Genomic DNA, 22,922 nt, shown 5'->3' on the forward strand with positions numbered 1-22,922 from the left:
GCAGGCTCAACTGTGTGGTGTATGGCCCCTTTTATTAACACAGCAAGGGAATGAAAGCAGGTAAAAACCTCCTGAGACGTGGACTTAGGCACTTGAGGGAGATGCCAGTATTGTGATGGCCTGGGGTGTTGAGCTAGGAGGTACAGGATGGATGTAGCAGGCTCTGGGAGGCCTGTTTACATTTAATGAGGACCTGCAGAGAACATCACAGCAAGGGGACCGCAAATGCCAGGCCGGCATTTAGTTATAGATCACTGCTGCTGTGGAGGGCCCGACCCGCCGTGGCGCGCTCTGCCGGGCTGCCGCCGTAGGAAACACCGGGGATCCGCAGGCTTGACTAGGCTGCGCTAGGCCGGAGCCAGCCACAGCCGCCCCGGGTGATAATAAAGGCTGGAAATAGCACCGGGGTATCCCAGGAGGCAAGGAGCAGGAACGGAGGGGACAGATGGTGGTCCCTTACCTCGCTGAAGCTGTAGGAGACCTTTTAATTCCAGAGACTCCGGGGAGACAAGATGGCGGCGGCCGGGAGAGGGCCGTGGCGGCGAATCCCGAGTGTCCACGGACTGAATTCACAGAAATACTCCACTAGGATTGTGGAGCCGGCTGCCCTGTTCCAGGTAACGGTGGATGTTGGTAGGGATGGGTTCGCTAGGGCACAGTTTGTCCCCTGGCTGGACGGAGCTCTGCTCAAACACATCCGCTGCCATTCGCATCAGGCCACGTCCCCGAGTTGAATGATTTCATGTTATATTACAATGTAATAATAGAAATAATGCACTTTAATGATTCTGACACCATAACAACCATGGTGCTGTGATGATTGAAGCACTAACACCAGGTGTTTGGAGTATCTTTATCTGTTGATTGTTAAACTTTCTGGAATACATATATTGCTATTGTGGTGTAGGATCTGGGCCTATTGTCCCTCCATCCCTCTCTTTCCTTCTCTCTCCTTCCCTTCCTATCTTTCTTTCTTTCTTTCTTTCTTTCTTTCTTTCTTCCCTCCTTCCTTCCTCCATCCCTCATTCATCTCAGACTCGAACCACACCCCCTTTGAGCCACGCCCTTTAAGCCACACCCACTATTTAATTTGAGCCCACCATTTTTTGTGGGGAGGGGGGGTGTTTTTCGGGGGGGGGGGCATACAACATTTTGCTATGGGGCCCTGTGATTTCTAGTTACGCCCTTGCACTGAAGTTCCATTTGGGTAGGGGGTATCTGATGTATAGGAGTGACTCTGCTGCAATGGGCAACTCTGATGTGTAGAGTGGCCCCTGAGGTATAGAAGGTACTCTGATTTGATGGGAGTCTGTGATGTGATGAGGGACTCTGATGTGATGGAGAACCTCTACTAGATGGCGCCACCTTATGGCCACTAGATGGTGCCACCTTATGGCCACTAGATGGTGCCACCTTATGGCCACTAGATGGTGCCACCTTATGACCACTAGATGGCGCCACCTTATGGCCTCTAGATGGAGCCACCTAATGACCATTAGATGGAGCCACCTAATGGCCACTAGATGGCGCCACCTTATGGCCACTAGATGGAGCCACCTTATGACCTCTAGATGGAGCCACATTATCATCTCTAGATGGCACTTTATAGGAATAAAATAGTTTATTACTATGAATGATCATCAGCTCAATCTAGTAGCCAGAATGCAACATTTACTTAGTTCACTGCTGTTAATCTATTGTTAAAGGGACAATTAAACTTTTGAACTGAGTAGAAAAGCCTGTGGTCTGCCAGCATGCTGCAGAGAAGGACCATGGCTCTCTGTGTGAGCGCAGTGGTCTCCCTGCAGAGGTTTGCCTGGTCTCCTGTGAGAGCATGTTGCCATGCTCAGGAGTTGGAGCCGATGAATCGCTGCACTCACAGTTCTTTCTTAGCCATTTGGAATTGAGTGATGCTTGACATCAACTCAGAAGACTTCTCTTGAAAAAGAGGTACTGCAGGGGCTAGCTACAGATTGAAGGTAAGTATTACAGCCAGAGCTTGTCTTCTTCTAAAAATAAACTCTAATGAAAAATTATCTGGTAGTTTGCCTTTAAACTCCGAAATAGAACAACAGCACCCGTTCACTTTTTTTTCTTTGTTTTTGCAGTCTTGGCCTTGCAGTCAATCTCAGAAGCTGCCTCCATCTCTCCTCGCCTGCCCAAACAATTGGTCATGACCGCCATCATTGTGGCGAACCAGGAATCGCTTAACCTGGATCAGTTGTCTTTGAGCTGGGAACATAATGGGCGCCCCCTGGTGGAGTACAAAGATAATATCATGACCTCTCATGAGCCCAGGGCATTGATGCCTCAGGAGAAGTTTCATATGGGTAACGTCTCTCTGATCCTTATTAATATCACCAAGAACGACACCGGAAACTACACCTGCATGATCGAATATGATGGGACGCAACAGATCATCCAATACTATCTTCAAGTAGAGAGTAAGGTTGAACCAATAAATCGTTGTAATGCAATGAACAGGAAACAAAATCTGGAAAATAGGCAAAAAAGAGTCTTGCTTATCATTTTAGAACAGCATTTCTCAACTTTTTCAGTTGTAGCACCCCTAAAACTATGCAAAATCCTGAAGCACCCCCGCCTCCCATCACATCAGCTTCACCCCTAGATATCAGAGACCACTTATTTATGAGTCTTACCATACATCAGCATCCCCCATCATATCCAAGGTTCTTCATCACATCAGAGGCCCCCTTTCACATAAGAGACCCCATCACATCAGTGTCGCCCCTAGACATCAAAGACAACCTATTTATGAGTGTCACCATCACATCAGCATCCCCCTATCATATCTGAGATTCTCCATCACATCAGAGGCACCCCTTCACATCCGAGACCCCATCACCTCAGAGTGCCCCCATACTTCAGAGGCCCCTCTATACGTGAGTCCCTCCATCTCACGAGCATTGCCCCATATATCAAAGACCCTCTATACATGAGTCTCATCATCACATCAGCATCCCCCTATCATATCTGAGATTCTCCCTCACATCAGAGGCTCCCTTTGACATCTGAGACCCCATCACCTAAGAGTACCCCCATACTTCAGAGGCCCCTCTATAAGTGAGTCCCCCCATCTCATGAGCATCACGCCTATATATCAGAGACACCATATACATGAGTCCCACCATCACATCAGTATCCTCCCCATCATATCAGAGGTTCTCCATCACATCAGAATCCCCCTTCACATCAGAGACCCCATCACCTCAGATTTCCCCCTATACCTCAGATGCCCCTTTATACATCCATAAATTAGAGACCCCCTATATATATGAGTCCCACCATCACATCAGATGGTGGGACATTATATCAGAGGTTCTCCATCACATCAGAGTCTCCCATCAAATCAGAGTACCTTCTATTCCTCAGGGGCCACTCTATACATCAGAGTTGCCCATTGCAGCAGAGTCACCCCTATATATCAGATACCCCCTACCCAAATGGAACTTCAGTGCAGGGGCGTAACTAGAAATCATAGAGCCCCATAGCAAAATGTTGTATGCCCCCCTCCCCCGCAAACAGCCCCCCTCCCCACAAAAAATGGTGGGCTCAAATTAAATAGTGGGCGTGGCTTAAAGGGGGTGTGGTTCAAGTCTGAGATGAAGGAAGGAGGGAAGGAAGGAAGGAAGGAAAGAAAGAAAGAAAGAAAGAAAGAAAGAAAGAAAGAAAGAAAGAAAGAAAGAAAGAAAGAAAGAAAGAAAGAAAGAAAGGGAAGGAGAGAGAAGGAAAGAGAGGGATGGAGGGACAACAGGCCCAGATCCTACACCACAATAGCAATATATGTATTCCAGAAAGTTTAACAATCAACAGATAAAGATACTCCAAACACCTGGTGTTAGTGCTTCAATCATCACAGCACCATGGTTGTTATGGTGTCAGGATGATTAAAGCGCATTATTTTATTATTACATTGTAGAGTCCCTCTTTACATCAGGCATTCCCAGTAGCGTCCCCCCTTACATCAGGTGCCCCCAGTAGAGTCCCTCCTTAAAACAGGCATTCCCAGTAATGTCCCTCCTTACATCAGCTGTCCCCAGTTACCAGTGGCCTCACTAGGGTTGGTGTCACCCGATGTGGAAAAACACGGCGTTATCCCCCTCCCCCCATAGTCCTCCATCAGTATAGACCCTCCTCCATCAGTACAGACCCCCTGGACAAACCAGCCCCATCTGTACAGACCCCCCAGGACAACTCAACCCCCTCCATCTGTACAGACCCCCTCCAGGAGTACAGAACCCCCCAGGACAATTCACCCCCCCCCCAGGAGTACAGACCCCCAGGAGAATTCACCCCCCAGGAGTACAGACCCCCAGGAGAATTCACCCCCCCAGGAGTACAGACCCCCCCAGGACAATTCACCCCCCAAGGAGTACAGACGCCCCCCAGGACAATTCACCCCCCAGGAGTACAGACCCCCAGAAGAATTCACCCCCCCAGGGAGTACAGACCCCTCCCAGGAGAATTCATCACCCTCAGGGGTACAGACCCCCCCAGGACAATCCCCCCCCAGGAGTACAGACCCCCCCCCAGGACTCACTGTGCTCATCTCCGCGCCTTTTACAGAACCAGGGGGCGAAGCCTGGGTGGCAAGAAAGTGGACAATAGAAATGGAGCTCTACTTCTATTGCAGCCGCTTTCAGTGGTCTTAACTGGTCTTCTGTAAAATGGTGACGGAGACAGAAATGACCAGTGCCGCGGACCTCTAGCGACTTCAAGGGAAAAAAAAGTTGGCAAGTACAGTATGCATTCCTCATCCTCCCCGGGCCCCACTCGGCTGCAGGCCCCATATGCTTCAGAATACTGAGGAACTCTGGTTGAGAAACACTGTTTTAGAAACACTACAGTCTCTTCTGCAATATGAAATATTTCAGGGTTGCACTTGCTCAGGGATAGGGGTGGGGTTTACTTTGACTCTATTAGAACTGTAAACTAATGGGAATTAGTCTTTTTTTTCAGCCTAAATTACTACATACATTATTTAGCCAAAAGGATTTGGACGCTTGACCATCACACCTACATGAGCTTGCTGGACTTCTCATTCCAAAACCAGGACTTGGCGTCCACTCTTCTGGGAAGGCTTTCTCCGAGATTTTGGAAGGTGTCTGTGGGAAATTGTGCTCATTTGTGCAGTCAGGTACTGATGTTGGATGAGAAGACCTGGCTCACAATCAAAGTTCCAACTTATCCCAAAAGAAGTTCAGTAGGGTGGAGGTCTGTTCCTCCACACAAAACTCATCAAACCGTGTCTTTATGAAGCTGGCTTTGTTCACAAGGGCACAGTCATACTGGAACAGAAAAGGGTCCTCATAAAACCTTAAGGTTGGAAGAGCACAATAGTCTATAATGTATTTACATAATGTAACATAGCAGTACCCATCACCGATTGTCAATGTTCCACAAACCAGCCATACAGGGTACATAAAATATAGTCATGATCAGATTAATGTTGAAGAGGAAAGATTAACACTGAAACCCTAGGGTTATACTATTAGTATAGAAATGTTTGATGGTATTTGGTCAGGGTGGATGGATTCTAAACTTCTCCACACCAAAGGATTTCCGCAGTTTCCTTCGTTGGGTGTCTGAATGGTTCCAATGATAAAGCGGAAGTTTAGTTATGGATATTTTACATATGTTACATTGATCCAGTTTGGACCGATGGAAGTATGTACAGTTTCTCACAAAAGTGAGTACACCCCTCACATTTTTGCAAATATTTTCTTCTATCTTTTCATGTGACAACACTGAAGAAATGACACTTTTCTACAATGTAAAGTAGTGAGTGTACAGCTTGTATAACAGTGTAAATTTGCTGTCCCTTCAAAATAACTCAACACACAGCCATTAATGTCTAAACCGCTTGCAACAAAAGTGAGTACACCCCTAAGTGAAAATGTCCAAATTGGGCCCAACGTGTCAATATTTTGTGTGGCCACCATTATTTTCCAGCACTGCCTTAACCCTCTTGGACATGGAGGTCACCAGAGCTTCACAGGTCACCACCGGAGTCCTCTTCCACTCCTCCATGATGACATCACAGAGCTGGTGGATGTTTGAGACCTTGCGCTCCTCCACCTTCCATTTGAGGATGCCCCACAGATGCTCAGTAGGGTTTAGGTCTGGAGACATGCTTGGCCAGTCCATCACCTTTACCCTCAGCTTCTTTAGCAAGGCAGTGGTGGTCTTGGAGGTGTGTTTTGGGTTGTTATCATGTTGGAATACTGCCCTGTGGCCCGGTCTCTGAAGGGAGGGGATCGTGCTCTGCTTCAGTATGTCACAGGACATGTTGTTTCCTCAATGATCTGTAGCTCCCCAGTGCCGGCAGCACTCATGTAACCCCAGAACATGACACTCCCACCACCATGCTTGACTGTAGGCAAGACACACTTGTCTTTGTCCTCCTCACCTGTTTGCCGCCACACACGCTTGACACCATCTGAACCAAATAAGTTTATCTTGGTGTCATCAGACCACAGGACATGGTTCCAGTAATCCATGTCCTTAGTCTGCTTGTCTTCAGCTGGCTTTCTTGTGCATTATCTTTAGAAGAGGCTTCCTTCTGGGATGACAGCCATGAAGACCAATTTGATGCAGTGTGCGGCATATGGTCTGAGCACTGACAGGCTGACCCTCCACCCCTTCAACCTCTGCAGCAATGCTGACAGCACTCATACGTCTATTTCCCAAAGACAACCTCCGGATATGAGACTGAGCATGTGCACTCAACTTTTTGGTCGACCATGGCGAGGCCTGTTCTGAGTGGAAACAGTCCTGTTAAACCGTGTGGTCTTGGCCACCATGCTGCAGCTCAGTATCAGGGTCTTGGCAATCATCTTATAGCCTAGGCCAGGGATGTGCAATTAGCGGACCTCCAGCTGTTGCAGAACTACAATTCCCATCATGCCTCTGCCTCTGGGTGTCATGCTTGTGGCTGTCAGAGTCTTGCTATGCCTCATGGGACTTGTAGTTCTGCAACCGCTGGAGGTCCGCTAATTGCATATCCCCGGCCTAGGCCATCTTTATGTAGAGCAACATTTTTTTTTCTTCAGATCCTTAGAGAGTTATTTGCCATGAGGTGCCACTTCCAATGACCAGTATGAGAGAGTGAAGCGATAACACCAAATTTAACACACCTGCTCCCCATTCACACCTGAGACCTTGTAACACTAACGAGTCACATGACACTGGGGAGGGAAAATGGCTAACTGGGCCCAATTTGGAAATTTTCACTTAGGGGTGTACTCACTTTTGTTGCCAGCGGTTTAGACATTAATGGCTGTGTGTTGAGTTATTTTGAGGGGACAGCAAATTTACACTGTTATACAAGCTGTACACTCACTATTTTACATTGTAGCAAAGTGTCATTTCTTCAGTGTTGTCACATGAAAAGGTATAATAAAATATTTACAAAAGTGTGAGGGGTGTACTCACTTTTGTGAGATATTGTATATGTCATACCTGTGAGATCCTCGTGGGAGCTGGAAATCACTGTAGTACGCATCACAACTACAGTGGTCACTGTTAGTTTCTTGGGGCTTTGCATTGAGAAAATGCTAAGTGTTTTCTGAATAGTGCCCCAGCTCAGCAGATGACCCCCTGTATTCACTAAGCAGAAGGGCGACTCCTCAGCACGAGACCCAGAAGCTAGTGGAGATCACTGTAGTAGGGCTTCCAACTACAGTGATTTCCAGCTTCCACGGGGAATGCCACAGGTATGGCATATACAGTACTTGCTTCCAATAGAACTACAAATAAACTTCAGCTTTAAACCGCCGCACCAAGTATCAATTGTCCAGGTACAAATATCTTCCAATATGCATTTGGATACAGGATGGAGCCAACACAATTTAGGAGCCTCAAAATCACCTCCTTTATCAGGGCTTAAAAATGGGAAGATGCATGCTGGCCAGAATGAAATTTGTTCACTGAAGGAGTGTGAAGTCCTTTAACAGGATGGCACTCATCTTGTCTAAAAACGTTATATTCTCATCTTCTATTCTGCCCAGCATGCATCATTCCCCATTTTCAAGCCCTGATGAAGGAAGCGATTCCGAAGCTCCCAAAATGTGTTGGCTCCATCTTTTGTGGAATAAATTTGTACCTGGGCAATTCATTCTTGGTGTGGTTCTTCAATCCCAAATCCATGATGGGATATATGACACAGCAAGCAGTAAATAATGTAACAGATTACTTTCAAAACGATAATACGATGGCTATCCAATCAACTCCCTCGAAGAGAACATTTATACATTCGGAATTAATAGATTATTCTACAGTCAACACATGAATACCAATTAATTTTATTTGTTGTGATAGAGGAGAACCCTTACACTTATTCTTCTCTTTCCCAGAATACCAGATCAAGTTGACTGATCTGTCACGCAAGTTTGTAGAGACCAGTGATAAGGATGGTAAGACCTATATTCTAATTATTACTCACTTGCTTTTCTTTACCTTCTGAAATCCTTTTCTGCAAGCAGTGTGTGGTGGGAACTATGTTCTATATCACGGGTGGGCAACCCCCGGCACTGGTGCCGCGAGCGGCACTCAAAGCCTCTTTTACCAGCACTGGACTCCCTCCCCATCAGCAGAGTGGTGCAGGGAAGTGTCGGTGAGAGACTAATGCATTCCAATCTCAGAGTTCCCCACTCCGCACTGAGGGGGAGGCACTGCGCCCCCACTCATTGTAAAAGATGGGGAACATTGTTTGGTTTTCTAACTTTGCTGTAGCTGTGATCATCAGATTTTGTGATGGGGAAGAGATTGGGTGCAGTTCTGTTTCCAGGAGGAGGAGGACTGTCATTGGCCACTGCTAAAGCCAATCAAAGTCCTGCTAGCCCCGCCCAACATCTAGAGGAAGACGACTCGCTTGGTTGTCACTACCAATCTCAGAAAGAAGGGATTTCACTGATGGAGAAAACCCCAATCAGGGGACAGTTGGGGAATTATTGTTGAGTTTCTGGGAACTTTGTTGAAATTATTCCTGAACCTTTGCGTCACTTACTACTGAACCCCGGCACTCTGTGTCCCTTTAAGCCACAGTAGGTATTCAGCGCAATGAAAATCACACTCAACCTTTCCTGTGGTGCAGAGCGCCGCACTTTTCCTCAGCTGCGGGGGCCCAACTTATGATCCTGCACACAGGCCCACTGCTTTCAGAAAATGCCCCTGACCTGAGCTCATCATTGCACATCCATTCCAGATGCTTGTATGTGACATCACATACATCACATACATCTCATACATCACATACATCCCATACATCCCATACATCCCATACAAGCACGTGGGCTGGATGCGAGAGGCGGATCAGCAGGATGAGTGTGACAGGACAGGTAGATGTGTCTCATCTCTGTTTCCTTTCACTTCTCTGAATATCACACATATCATAGATGAGAAGAGTGAACAGCAATAGAGAAGATGAGAGGAGGGTACAGCAGTGGGGAAAATGAGCAGAAGGGGTTCAGAGGTGGGACAGAAGAGCAGGAGGGTACAGTGGTGGGGCAGATGTGCAGGAGGTAAAGTAGCGGGAGGGATGAGAAGGGGGTTCAGCGGTGGGACAGAAAATGGGGGGGTACAGTGATGGGGCGGAAGAGCAGGGGGTTACATTGGTGGGGCAGATGAGCGGGGGGGATTCAATGTTGGAGAAGATGAAAAGGGGGTTCAGTGGTGGGACAGATGAGCATGGGGGTTCAGTGTTGGGGAAGATGAGAAGGGGTTACAGAGGTGGGACAGAAGAGCAGGGGGATACAGTGGTGGGGCAGATGTGAAAGGAGGTGCATTAGTGGGACAGATGAGCAGGGGGTTACAGTGGTTGGGCAGATGAGCAGGGGTACAGGGGTGGGACAGATGTACAGGGGGGGTACAGTGGAAGGGCAGAGGAGAAAGGAGGTACATTGGTGGAATAGATGAGCAGGGGGAACAGATGTGGGATGGATGTACAGGGAGGTAAAGTGGTGGGGCAGATGAGAAGATAAGTTCAGTGTTAGGACAGATGAGAAGATGGTTCAATGGTAAGACAGAAAAGCGTGGGGGTACGGCAGTGGGGCATATGGGCAGGGAGGTACAGTGGTGGGGCAGATGAGAAAGGGGGAACATTGGTGGGGCAGATGAGCAGAGGGTTACTGGGGGGGGACAGATGAGCAGGGGGTTACAGTGGTGGAACAGATGAGCAGGGGGTACAGAGGTGGGGCAGATGTGCAGGGTGGTACAGTGGTGGGGCAGATGTGCAGGGTGGTACAGTGGTGGGGCAGATGTGCAGGGGGGTACAGTGGTGGGGCAGATGTGCTGGGTGGTACAGTGGTGGGGCAGATGTGCAGGGGGTTACAGTGGTGGGACAGAGGAGCAGGGGGGTACAGTGGTGAAACTAATTTGCAGGGGGGGGGGGGGCACAGTGATCTCAGGTGTGAAGGTGCATGAATTGGGGCTGATCTGAAGTGTGGAGTTGATGGAATTGGGGCTGATCTCAGGCGTGAGAATGTGGGATGTTAATTTCTCACTACTACTCAAGTAGTTTACAGCATTTACTTTATAGAAAATGCTTTTCGTGATTGAGATTGTGAAGTTTTTCGTTATAAAATCGTCACTCTCAATTTCTTTGAAAAGTATTTTTCAGCACACTGTGCTCAAAAAGTTGCCTACCCTGTTCTAGAATCTAGATCATTGGTGATGAATTCTAACACTGATTGAATAATGAATGGTGCATTCTAACGATACCAGCTGGGCTCACCAATCCCTAGTGGTTGGCAGCCATATGGGCCATCCAATATGATGATGATAGATCGGCCAAAAGTTTCAAGAAGGCTGTCCTAAAAACACCTTTCAATTTTTTTCCCCCAGTTTTGGATATATTGGAAAAGAAAAAGAACCTTTGTCAGGTCCTTACTGCCGTCACTATTTGTTCTGGTGGTCTTTGTCACTGGGATAGAAAGTGATGGGAAATATAAACCAGCCCTGATAAAGAAGACTGCTAAGACCCCCAAAACCCACTGAATTGTGCCTTCTAAAGATACCAGCTTGGGTCGCCAATCCCTAGAGGTTGGAAGTCATATGGGCCACCCACTATGACAATAGTAGGTGGTGTCCTCTGTATTACAATAAGCTGAAGCAAAATTGTGTTGGATTCAACTCCTGTGTCTTATTGAAGAGTAAAAGTGATTGTAAAGGGTCGTTTTCTTTTTGTTTAAGTTTAAAATAACAAACATGTCATACTTACCTCCACTGTGCAGCTCGTTTTGCACAGAGTGGCCCCCGAACCTTGACTTCTGGGGTCCCTCGGTGGCTCTTGCAGCTCCTCCCTGAATCAGATAACCGAATGGTGGGAAATTAGTGTACCGCTAATAATGTTTGGTAAAAATACCAAAAAGTGTACCCAAAACACAATGTTAATGTTTAAGTGAATAAACAATATATAAGAGTAAAAAAAATAAATGTGCATAACACAATAAACTCAATTTGTGCATTGAGTCCAATTAGAAGTGTAAACTCCAATTAATGATATGGAGAACAGTCCACACAAACAGAAAAGTGAACAGATGGAACTTCTTCCTGTTGAGTGACACCAAACCAAGCAAAGGAAAACAGCAAGTTGTCTATAGTCACTCTAAAACAACCCTTCAATGATAAGAAGATGGATACTTTTACCGACTGGGATGGACACACATGTCGTACGACATTGAGTCAGTAAGGCTTGGAATCCTGGGTAGTCCAGATCAGATGCTGTGTATGGATGATGGTCAGACGGATCAGGTGCAGGGTCCCGATTCTAAGTCTATGAACTCCACAAATACTGTACACTCAGAGTAAGTGTACCCAGGAACAACTTTTCATAGGCTCCAATGGTAAAAATATGTGTAGTGCCGGCTCCTGAAGAGCACGTGCTATGCCTTTTTCAAATTGAAGGTCATACCTAAACTACAGTTTGGTTTGGGTACAATTGTCTAAATTTGGACTTCAGCATCAGTCTGACTGGACTATGAAATGTTCCACCTGACCACAGGGGGCACTGTCTCTTCTGGCAGGTATGGATCTATGGTCTGGTTGGGTGCTAAAGTAGTTCCTCTCTCAGAGCCTGCCCAGTGGGTATGGCGCTCTTGCTGTGCTTTCTGGCAGAGGGTATTTAAGATGCGGACGTCACGTGGTTCGATGTTCCGGTCTAGAAGGATGTACTGACTTCATGATCCTGGTCCTCCTGACCAGCACCCAGGAAGGCTATGACCTGGGGTGCAGATCCACCAGATCTTGATGTCTTGGGGCTGGCTAGCCCGAGGCAAGGAAACTAAAGGAGGATTCTGAGGTGTTTGGGTGCCGTCTCCGGTTTGGGAGAGACCTAGTGACTTCACGCTATCCAGGGGAGGACTCTTCAGAAGAAGACCACGTATGGGTTGGTTTCTTAGTAAGAGCCTGGAGGAGCTGAAGTACCCAAGAGAATCTGGTCTTGTGGATATCGCCAAGCTGGCTGAAAGATCCAGGTATCCCACAAGTGTTCTTCAAGTTTAGTTTTCCTACATGTTCTACAACAACGTCTGTGGCAGAGACATATCTAGTATGTTCTACAACAACGTCTGTGGCAGAGACTTGTTCCTGAGTTTGGCACTTTGTTGGATGCTAGGCCTTGTCAGAGGGACTGTCCAATTTGAGTGAACATCCAGTTGCGAATCTCTACTCTCTGGATGCAGTGAAAGTAAACAAGTTCTTCAACATTTGACTTTGACACTTAAGCCGCGTACACACGGGCGGACTGTATGGCCAACTTAGTCCGTCATACAATCCGACGGACAGTCCGTCCTACTTTCGAATGAACGGACTTGACCACACACGGATGAACAAACAGTCCGTCGAAAGCTTGCGCGATGACGTGTACAGCACGTATGACGGGACTAGAAATAGGAAGTCCAATACACAGCAATGCAACCTTTCGCCGTGTAAATCCTTTCTGAGCATGCGCCATACTTAGTCCGTCCAACTAGCCTACTCACGAGCGGATTGTCCACTGAAACCAAAGTATGACGGACAGTATTACGGAAATTACGAAAAACTTAGTCCGCCAGACTGCACGCTGAAAAAGTCCGCTGAAGCCCACACACGGGCGGACTGTCCGCTGAAATGTGTTTCGACGGACTAAGTTGGCCATACAGTCCGCCAGTGTGTACGCGGCTTAAGAGTATCTGAACTTCCTTTCCAACCCTCTGATCCAATTTTAAGACACTGTTCAAGTGGATCTGTTGTCAGTCTCTCGAGTTACTGGGCCATCTACCACGGGACACCCCTAGACATTAAGTGAGGAGAAAGGTAACGGTAAGCCCAAATCTAACCGGCAGCTCCTTCGGGGGTTAGTGCTACATATGGAAAAGAAAGGAGCGCTCCGGATGGTGCAGGTCAAACCAATCCGTTTATTAGGATATGTCATACATTAAAGCGGGAGTCCGCCGTTTTTTTTTTTTTTTTTAAAAGCCAGCAGCTACAAATACTACAGCTGCTGACTTTTAAAATAATGACACTTACCTGTCCAGCGCGCCCGCAATGTCGGCACCCGAAGCCGATCTCTTGATCGTCTCTCGGGTGCTGCTGCCGACATCTTGGGTATGGGAATCAGGAAGTGGAGCCTTGCAGCTTCATTTTCCGGTTCCCTACTGCGCATGCGCGAGTCGCGCTGCGCAATAAGGATGGTCTCCGCTGTCTCTGGGATCTGTGTGTTTCCCAGCAGGCAGCAAGGGACCTTCGGAAAGGGACGTATATTCTGCGGAAAGGGGCGTACCTTCTGCAGAATCTACGCCGGAAGTACAGTACAGATACCTGTACTGTACAGGTACCTGCACCCCCCTCCCCCCTGAAAGGTGGCAATTGTGGCGCCGGAGGGGGGGAGGATTCCAATGAGTGGAAGGTCCACTTTAGGGTGGAGCTCCGCTTTAAAATGACAAAAAGTGATCACAGAAAGATATAAAAATCAATGTGGGGTGCAGTAAATGCTAGCATTTACTGCACCTCACATTGCTTTATGTATCTTTTTAAATTTTGTGATCTCTTTTATTTTTGTCATTTTAATGTATGACATATCCTAATAAACGTATTGGTTTGACCTGCACTATCCGGAGCTCTCCTTTCTTTTCCATATTTTTCCCATTGGAGCCTATGAGGAGCTGTTCCTGGGTACACTTACTCTGAGTGTACAGTATTTGTGGAGTTCGTAGACTGAGAATTCGGGGACCCTGCACCTGATCCGTCTGACCATCGTCCACTTTTCAAGGGCAGGTGAGCAAAATGTGGCACAATGCCCTGCTCCGTTGTATTTTAAATATTAAAAATAAATAAGTTGACTAATTGCTGGAATTCCCTCTTGCAGAAGGCTTTAATACCGGTGGAATGTGGACATTTGTGAATGATTTTGGTCATCTTTAATACCACGTCTTTTTCTTTATCTTGTTCAGAGCAGAAGATTAAGCTGATGAAACGGTCATCGAAGAAATCTGGTAAGCAATTACTTGCAGGAGCTTTTCTTGTTGCCGCACATGCTGAATGGAACACTAACCTCTCTGCAGGAAAGGCACTTAAAGTGACGGTCACTCAGAAAAAAACAAAGCTGGTACCAGGCATGAAGTGCTTGTTGCATTACATCTCCCCATGCTCTTTTGCCCCAGGCATACCTGTCCTATCTGTCCTATCTCTTGCTAGTGATGGATCTTGCTTGACCACACTCTTCTCACACATTCCAATTGGTCAATAAAGCAGTCCATATTAGTGATGTGCCAATAGGAATGTGGGTGGGTGGGAGAGTAAGAGAGGGTTGGCACGCTCCGACATGATCCTGAGAGCTGCCACAGGTATGCAAAGACATCTCTAGGTACCTACATACCTCCCAACTTTTTGAAATGGGAATGAGGGACACCTATCAGCAAAAGTATGTAGGCATATGACACACCCCTTGCCACGCCCCCTTAAAAGGGGAATTATACAAAAAAACAAGATAGGTTAAACCCACAAGTGCTTTTTTTACCACTACTATTCCTTTATATTGGCTTTTGGAATTTACAAATGCAGCAATTTAGAAATCAGATGAAAAAAAATGTAGATCCTGCCCTCAAACTTTGTGCGTCAGAAAATCCGACGGAAAAAGTCCAATGGAGCCCACACACGATCGGATTTTCTGACAACATGATCCGATCGCACATTTTCCGTTGGAAAATTCGACCGTGTGTACTGGGCATTACAGTTTGTAGCTACAGCCTGAGTAGAAAGGCCTGTCCATTGCCAAGAAGGACCCTTGCTCTTTGTGCGGAAACAGTGGTCTCTCTGCAGAGTTGCAACACGCCCCATGCTGAGTCAGAGTTCTCCAACTAGCAGTGAGCATGAGCTGTGCAGAGCTATAGTTCTGACGCAGTAAAGGGGAAGTCAGACCTCTGCTTCTATGTTCAGAGCAAGGGTCACACTCTCAGCATGCTGGGGGCAGGCTATTCTACTCAGGGAGTGGCTGCTTTAGATAATAAGCATACAGTAAGACATTGAACGCCCTTTGTTTTGTGCATCTGAAATGCATTTAGCTGATTTATACTGAGTAATGCTGCGTACACACGATCGGAATTCCGGCCAGAAAAAGACAGATGAGAGCTTTTCATTGGAAAATGCGACCGTGTGTATGCTCCATCAGAATTTAGCTGTCCAAATTTCTCAATTTTCCCGATCGTTTTTCCAATCGTGTGTATGCAATTCCGACACGCCAAAAATCACGCATGCTCAGATTCAACTACGAAACGGAAGCTATTGGCTACTGGCTCTTGAACTTCCTTTTTCTAGTCCCATCGTACATGTTGTACATCAGAATTCCATTGGGAAAACCATCAGAGCTTTTTCTGACAAGAATTCCGATTGTGTGTATGCGGCATTAGAGTGCAGCACAGTTGCTTAGTGTCTAGCACTTCTGGCTTGCAGCTATAGAGTCACTGGTCCCAACCACAACACTACTTGCATGTTCTCCCTGTGCTTGTGTGGGTTTCCTTTGTGTACTAGGGCTAATTTAGATGGAAGTCAACTAACCTACTTACACAAGAACATGGTTGGGATTTGAACTACAGACCAGGGGTGTATGTGCAGGGGTCGCAGGGGTCGCAATTGCGACCCATCCCCATGCTTCAGGGGGCCTATACAACCCCCTGTACACCTGGATAGGAAGGGCAGCACATATGATGAAGCGATCCCCTCTATTTTTCTCCTGCAGCCTTTCAGCAACTGTGGGAGGAAAACTGAGGCGATCGGTTCCTCTACATGCTCCCCCTCCTATCCATCTCCTGCTGTGGTGGGCTCCTGTGTAATCCACCAGCCCCTCCTCATACCCTGCAGCGCTGCAGGGTCCCCCCCCTCCACTCTCCTACTGGCTGCTTATATTTTACCAAAGCCCTCCAACGGGCTCCTAAATAAAATAAAAAATTGTAGATAAATAATATGGTAAAAAATAATAAAAACAAATACAATAAAAAGAAAAAAATACTGACACCAGTGGCAGAACTACCAGAGTCACAAAGGTTGCACTTGCGACCGGGTCCTGGCATTCCACCACTGTGGAGGGGGCCCCCGGACCGGGGTCAAGGGTGTTCTTTTTGATTTCTAGCATCGGCCCTGAAGGTTCTAATGCCCCGTACACACGAGAGGACTTATGTCCGACAGACTTCCAAAGGAGTTCCGCCGGAGTTCCGCCGGAGTTCCGACGGAGTTCCGACGGAGTTCTGACAGACTTTTCGGCCGAACGGACTTGGCCACACACGATCACACTAAACTCCGACGGATTCGAACGTGATGACGTACGACCTGACTCGAATAAGGAAGTTCATAGCCAGTAGCCAATAGCTGCCCTAGCGTCGGTTTTAGTCCGTCGGAGTAGCATACACACGAGCGGAGTTTTCGAAGGGGACCGGGTCCGGCGGAGTTCCTTCGGGAAAATTTGAAGCATGCTTCATTTCTAAAGTCCGTCAGACTTTGGCGAATCAAAAGTCCGTTGCAGCCCACACACGATCGGATAGTCTGACGGACTCGGTCCTTCGGACTTTGGATGTTGAAAAGTCCGCTCGTGTGTACGGGGCATAATTTTGCCTCTGCCACAGACCCTAGAGCTTCAAGGCAGAAGTGCTAACCACTAAATCACTATTGCTACTTTACCATTTTATGAAAGACCAGGAAACCAAAAGCATATAACAGTATTGGGGGATGGGGTGTCATGGGGAATGAGCCCTACTGTACCTTGCAATTCATACAGTCTTAAATCTCTAGAATGCCTCCAGCTATAGGTGTCTTAACAAGAACTCCCTAAACTAAACTTTTAGTACCCAGGACCACACTTGAAAGCAGTTTTTAATGCTTTACTTGAACTTAATAGTAGGAGAGCTGGGCGATAGAGGTGGAAAAAACAAGCTTCTACAGCTCCTTGGCTGGAAGCCTCTGGGGCATTGGTCATAAACCCTGTCCTCAAGGCCCACTAACAGGCCAGGTTTTATATATTACCTTGGGGAGATGCAGACTAGAATACTGCAATCACTGAGCAGCAAATGATCTCACCTGTGATGTATTTCAGTTATCTTGAAAACCTGGCCTGTTAGTGGGCCCTGAGGACAGGAGTTGACCACTGCTCTGGGGGGTATCAGCATCCAGAATTCATCACAAAGAACTTCTTCTGCTGCACATAAGCCCCAAAACAAAAGGTTTGAGCGTAACTCCATTCCAGTGATGACTCTAGCGGAAGATCTTCTTAGACCCTTATGACCTGGCGATATCCTCTAAGTCTGTGCTCCATCTGAGGCCTCAAACCAGGCATTTAATGCATGCTCAACAAGGTAGGTTCTTGTAGGACATCTCCCTGTAGAGAAGGGGCACAAGGGGACCCTTCTAGAACTTTGGCCTCTCTGTTTTGTCAAAGTCCAACTCACTCATGACGAGTTCACCATGGGTGGGCCAGCTAACTTCTGCAGAAAGAAAATTTTGGCTTTTGGCTATACTTTAACTATGTAACTAAACCCATCTAAAGATAGAACATTTTTTTTAGACGTGTACAATTTTTTGATGTACTAAAAACATGAAAGATAAGAGATGGAGCAGAGGACCCTTCTATGACAACTATGTTTTTACCATATATGTATATATAGATATAGATATATACGCATACATATACACAGAGCCTTGACAAAGTATTCATACCCCTTGAAATTTTCCACATTTTGTCATGTTACAACCAAAACGTAAATGTATTCTATTGGGATTTTATGTGATAGACCAACACAAAGTGGCACATAATTGTGAAGTGGTGCCCTGGCTCACATTGGTGTGATTTGGCATGCGGTTTGACATGTAAAATTGCATGCCAAACCGGCCGCAAGTGACGGCGATTGCACCGACCTAATCGGTGCGACGCCACATTTGCACCAAAAGTTGTTTTTGTACTACTTTTGCCGATTTTGGGGTGCGATTTCCATTGACATATGTGCAGAAACCCACACAGATGTAGGTTTCTGCACATATGAAATCGGGACTAACATACGGGAATGAAAGCGTGCGAGTTCAGCTGCAGTCAGTGTGAAACAGGGCAGAAGGAAAATGATAACGGAAAATTGTATACTCACCTTCGGTAATTTTCCTTTCCTGACGCACCTTCATGGCAGCACACACTGGGTTGTGACTCCGCCCCCACAACCTGACAGGATTGGATAGCTATAAATTTGAAGGGGAGACCTCCCGCTGCATTCTCCGTATATATTAACACCAAGAAACAGGGAGGGAATTGTGTGCTGCCATGAAGGTGCGTCAGGAAAGGAAAATTACCGAAGGTGAGTATACAATTTTCCGTTTTCCTGACGCCTTCATGGCAGCACACACTGGGAAATAACTCGCCAGTCGGGTGGGTGCAAGTAAAAAATAAACTTTAATTCCTTATAAAGCAGAAGAATTTGCTCTAATAACAGATTTTCCAAAGTCGGTCATGGATAGGTAAGCTGAATCCACTTTGTAGTGGGAAATGAAGGTATGTCTGGAGGACCAGGATGCTGCTCTGCATATCGTCTCTGGAGACACTCTACAATATGCTGCCCAGGAGGTAGCCACTGCCCTTGTAGAATGAGCCCTGATGCCTTCAGGAATTGCCAGTTGCTGGGAGGAATATGCTTTTTTAATGATCCTAACCAGCCAGGATGCGATGGTGCGTGAAGAGGCTGCTTGACCCCGCTTAGAACCGTGAGGAATGACCAAGAGAGAATCTGTCCTTCTGATTGTGGTAGTAGCAGATAGATAACTGACAATGGCTGACTTCACATCCAAAGGGTGCGGATCCCCCTGATCGTTATGGAAGGATGGAAGAATGATATCCTGGTTATAGTGGAATGGAGTGGCCACTTTGGGTATAAACTGCTCCGAGGGTCTTAGAACTACTTTATCGGGAAAGAGCACCAAATATGGTTCCGAGATCATTAGTGCTTGTATTTCCGATACCCTTCTAGCTGATGTAATAGCAATCAGGAAAGTTAGCTTCAAGGTCAAGTCCCATAAAGAAATCTTTTCAGATGGAATAAATGGAGGTGAGGACAGGGCATGAAGAACTACTGATAAATCCCATGATGGAAAAAACAGCTTCCTGGGAGGTTTGATTTTCAGATAGGCTCTCAAAAACTGAACAACTAGAGGATGAAAGGCCCACCTCGTGTCCGTTTTGACTGATAGAGCAGACACCTGAACCTTGAGGGTGCTTAGACTCAGGCCCTTATTGACCCCCGACTGGAGAAATTCCAGAATGTGAGCAGGTTCTGGAGAGACGTTATTCCATCCTCTCTGCTGAGCCATGGAACAGAATCTTTCCCAAACTCTAGAATAAACTGAGTTGGTCGTGAATCTCCTAGCTTGCATCAGGGTAGAAATGACCTCCTGAGAACAGCCCTGGGCTCTCAGCCTAGCCCTCTCAATTTCCAGGCCATCAGGTGCAGCCTCTCCGGAGCAGGGTGCAGGAACTGTCCTTGGGACAAAAGATCCGGAGATACCCGAAGTGGAATAGGAGGTTGAAGGCTGAGTTGCAGAAGAGTCGTGAACCACGGCCTCCTCGGCCACAGTGGGATAATTGCGATCACAGTAGCTGAGGATCTCCGGAGTCTGGATAGAAATCTTGCTATCAACGGAGTTGGAGGAAAAATGTACCCCAGCCTGAAATTCCATGGGTGGCTCAGACAGTCCACCCCCTCTGCCGATGGAAATGACCCTCTTGATAGGAACCTGAGACATTTGGTATTTGCTGGTGTAGCCGCAAGGTCTATCTCCGGCATTCCCCAAATTTCTGTCAGAAGAGCGAAGGTTCGAGGATTCAGGGACCACTCGTTGTTGGAAAGGGACTCCCGACTCAGGTAGTCGGCTAACATGTTCTGTGCCGCTGGGACATATATTGCTCCCAGTCCTGAAAGATGAATCTGAGCCCAATCTAATATGGGCCGAACTTCCTCCATCAAGGTGGCACTCCTGGTACCTCCTTGCCTCTGAATGTAGGCCACTGCCACTTTGTTGTCCATGCGGATAACTACATTCTTGCCTCTGAGGAGAGGCGCAAAGGATCGCAAGGCTTGAAAAGCCACTCGAAGCTCCAAGATGTTGGAAACTAGGCCCACCGCCTGAAAGAGCCATTGTCCCTGAGCTGCCAGGTCTCGAAAATGGGCTCCCCAACCTGTCTGGCAAGCGTCCGAAGTTATAATCTCTGGATCTGGAGGAATTATTGGCCTGAATCTCCAGAGATTGCTGTGGTGAGTCCACCACCATATCGATTGCTTCACTGAACTGGGAACCCGGATGGTCTGACGCATCGATACTCCATCCCACTGCCTGAGAAATGAGCTCTGGAGAGGTCTCATGTGCCACTGAGACCACTGGACCATAGGTATAGTTGCTGACATGGACCCCAGAACACTTAGGCAGACTCTGGCCGGCAACTGATCTGTCGATAATAGCCTCTGCATTTTTAGTACTAGAGGTTTGACTTTCTCTTGTGGAAGCTGTATCCTGTTCAGTCTGGTGTCCAGGTCTGCTCCCAGGAAGACCATTCTCTGCGTTGGATGCAAACTGCTCTTTTTCCAGTTGATTATCCATCCAAATTTCTGGAGGGCCGCAAGGAGAATCTCCCGATGGAGAGTTAGAGATTCTTGATCCTTCGCTAACAGCAGGATGTCGTCCAGATAGTGGTGGACTCGTAATCCTTTCTCCCTGAGGAAAGCTATTAGTGGCAGCAGAATTTTGGTAAATGTCCTGGGAGCCGAGGAGATGCCGAACGGAAGACACTGAAATTGGAAGTGGTGTTGATTTATGGCGAAACGCAGGAATTTCTGAAAAAACGGGTGAACTGGAACATGAAGATAGGCGTCTGACAAGTCTATAGAAAGCATCCAGTCGTTCAGGTTTATGGCTAAGAGAATGGATTGTAAACTCTCCATTTTGAAAGACTCCACTTGGACGCTTCTGTTGAGTCTTTTCAGATCTAGTACGGGCCGTAAGTCGCCTGTCTTCTTCTTCACCAAAAAAAGAGGGGAATAAAACCCTCTCCCTCTTTGGTGCGATGGTACCTCTAGGATTGCACACTTTTGTCTTAATTCTGTTACATATTTTACCAACAGGCCTCTCTTGATTGAGGAAGACGGAAGCCTGGTTGCGCGGAAGTAGCTTAGTGGAAGACCATTCTTGAACTTCCATCTGTGGCCAAATTTTATCGTGGAGAGTGCCCACAAGTCTTCTATGTGACTTGCCCATACTTTGAAAAAACTCTTCAGCCTGGCGCCCACCTGGGCCGGGTGGGCAGGCAGATCTTCAAAAGGATTTAGGCTGATCCCCAGTCGGGATGGCCTTGGACTTCTGTAACTTGAGGAAGGAGGTCTTTGTGCTTCTCCAATCTCTTCTAAACTCCCTACCTGGACGGTAGGATCTGGACTCCCGGTATTTGTCCGGTAAATTACGCCTGAAGACTGGACCTTTCTGCGCCCTAGGTCTTCTGTCGGAAGGGATCATGCCTGATTTGCCTCCGGAAACTTTGGAGATGGCCGAGTCTAGTTTAGCACCAAACAGATTTGAGCCATCGTAAGGAATGCGACACCAGTTAGTTTTAGAGGCTGCGTCTGCAACCCATGGCTTGAGCCATAAAGCTCTTCTTGCAGTTACTGAGGCCAGCATTGATCTTGCAGAGGATCTAATAATGTCTACCGAAGCTTCTGCTACGAAATCCCCTGCTAGTCTGATCTCCTGCAAGGAGGATATTATCTTCTCCATCTCCAAGCCGTCTTTGAGATCTCTTTCCACTCCGGATGCCCATCCTGAGATTGCCCTGGCTACTGCCCCTGTAGTAATTGCTGGTCTACAGGCTCCTCCAGCCGTGGAATAAGCTTTTTTTAATTCTAGATCCATTTTCCGATCTAAAACATCCCGGAAGGAGACCGCATCTTCGATCGGTAAGGTTACGTGACGGGCTAAGCGCATTAATGAAGAGTCAACGACGGGGGCATTCATAAGGGGCTTTACCTTCGCCTCCTTCAAAGGATACATCTTTGCCAGTCTATTAGAGAGGCTCGCTCTTTTATCTGATCTTTCCCATTCGTCCTTGATGAGGTCCTCAAGCTCCTCAATAAAAGGGAAGGTCTCTGGATCCCTTTTCAAATTCGGAAAGTATTTCCGTACCTTAGGAGGATTAGCCGCATCTTCCTGCCAGCCAATTGCCTCCTTAACGGATTTTGCAAAAGGCTCCACCAGGGAAAAGTCAAAGCCAGCTGACATATCCTGACACTCTTCCTCAGATGAGGATTCTGAAGCTTGGGTGAGGCGAGGTTCCCGCAGAGGATGTGCTGGGAACTGCTCTATCTAGAGCTGGCGTTGCTGACTCAAGCAATGTGTCTCGAACGGACTCCCTAATG

The 22,922-nt window shown here is 47.2% G+C and overlaps 1 protein-coding gene across 2 annotated transcripts in view; it reads left to right on the top strand.

The window, feature by feature from the left end:
* Window positions 1-2,113: 2,113 nt before the first annotated feature.
* Window positions 2,114-22,922, top strand: part of LOC143923667 (contactin-1-like) — a 31,329-nt gene continuing 10,520 nt past the window's right edge. For both annotated transcript variants that reach the window (XM_077447476.1, XM_077447477.1), the window contains exons 1-3: window positions 2,114-2,444; window positions 8,376-8,435; window positions 14,451-14,492. In XM_077447476.1, the coding sequence (XP_077303602.1) occupies window positions 2,174-2,444; window positions 8,376-8,435; window positions 14,451-14,492 (373 nt within the window). In that variant the 5' untranslated portion in view covers window positions 2,114-2,173. The remainder of the gene's footprint in view (window positions 2,445-8,375; window positions 8,436-14,450; window positions 14,493-22,922) is intronic.

This window comes from Lithobates pipiens, unplaced genomic scaffold, assembly GCF_037356315.1.
Source record: "Lithobates pipiens isolate NorthernLeopardFrog02 unplaced genomic scaffold, aLitPip1_a1.2 Scaffold_22, whole genome shotgun sequence".
NCBI classification, from domain to species: Eukaryota; Metazoa; Chordata; class Amphibia; order Anura; family Ranidae; genus Lithobates; species Lithobates pipiens.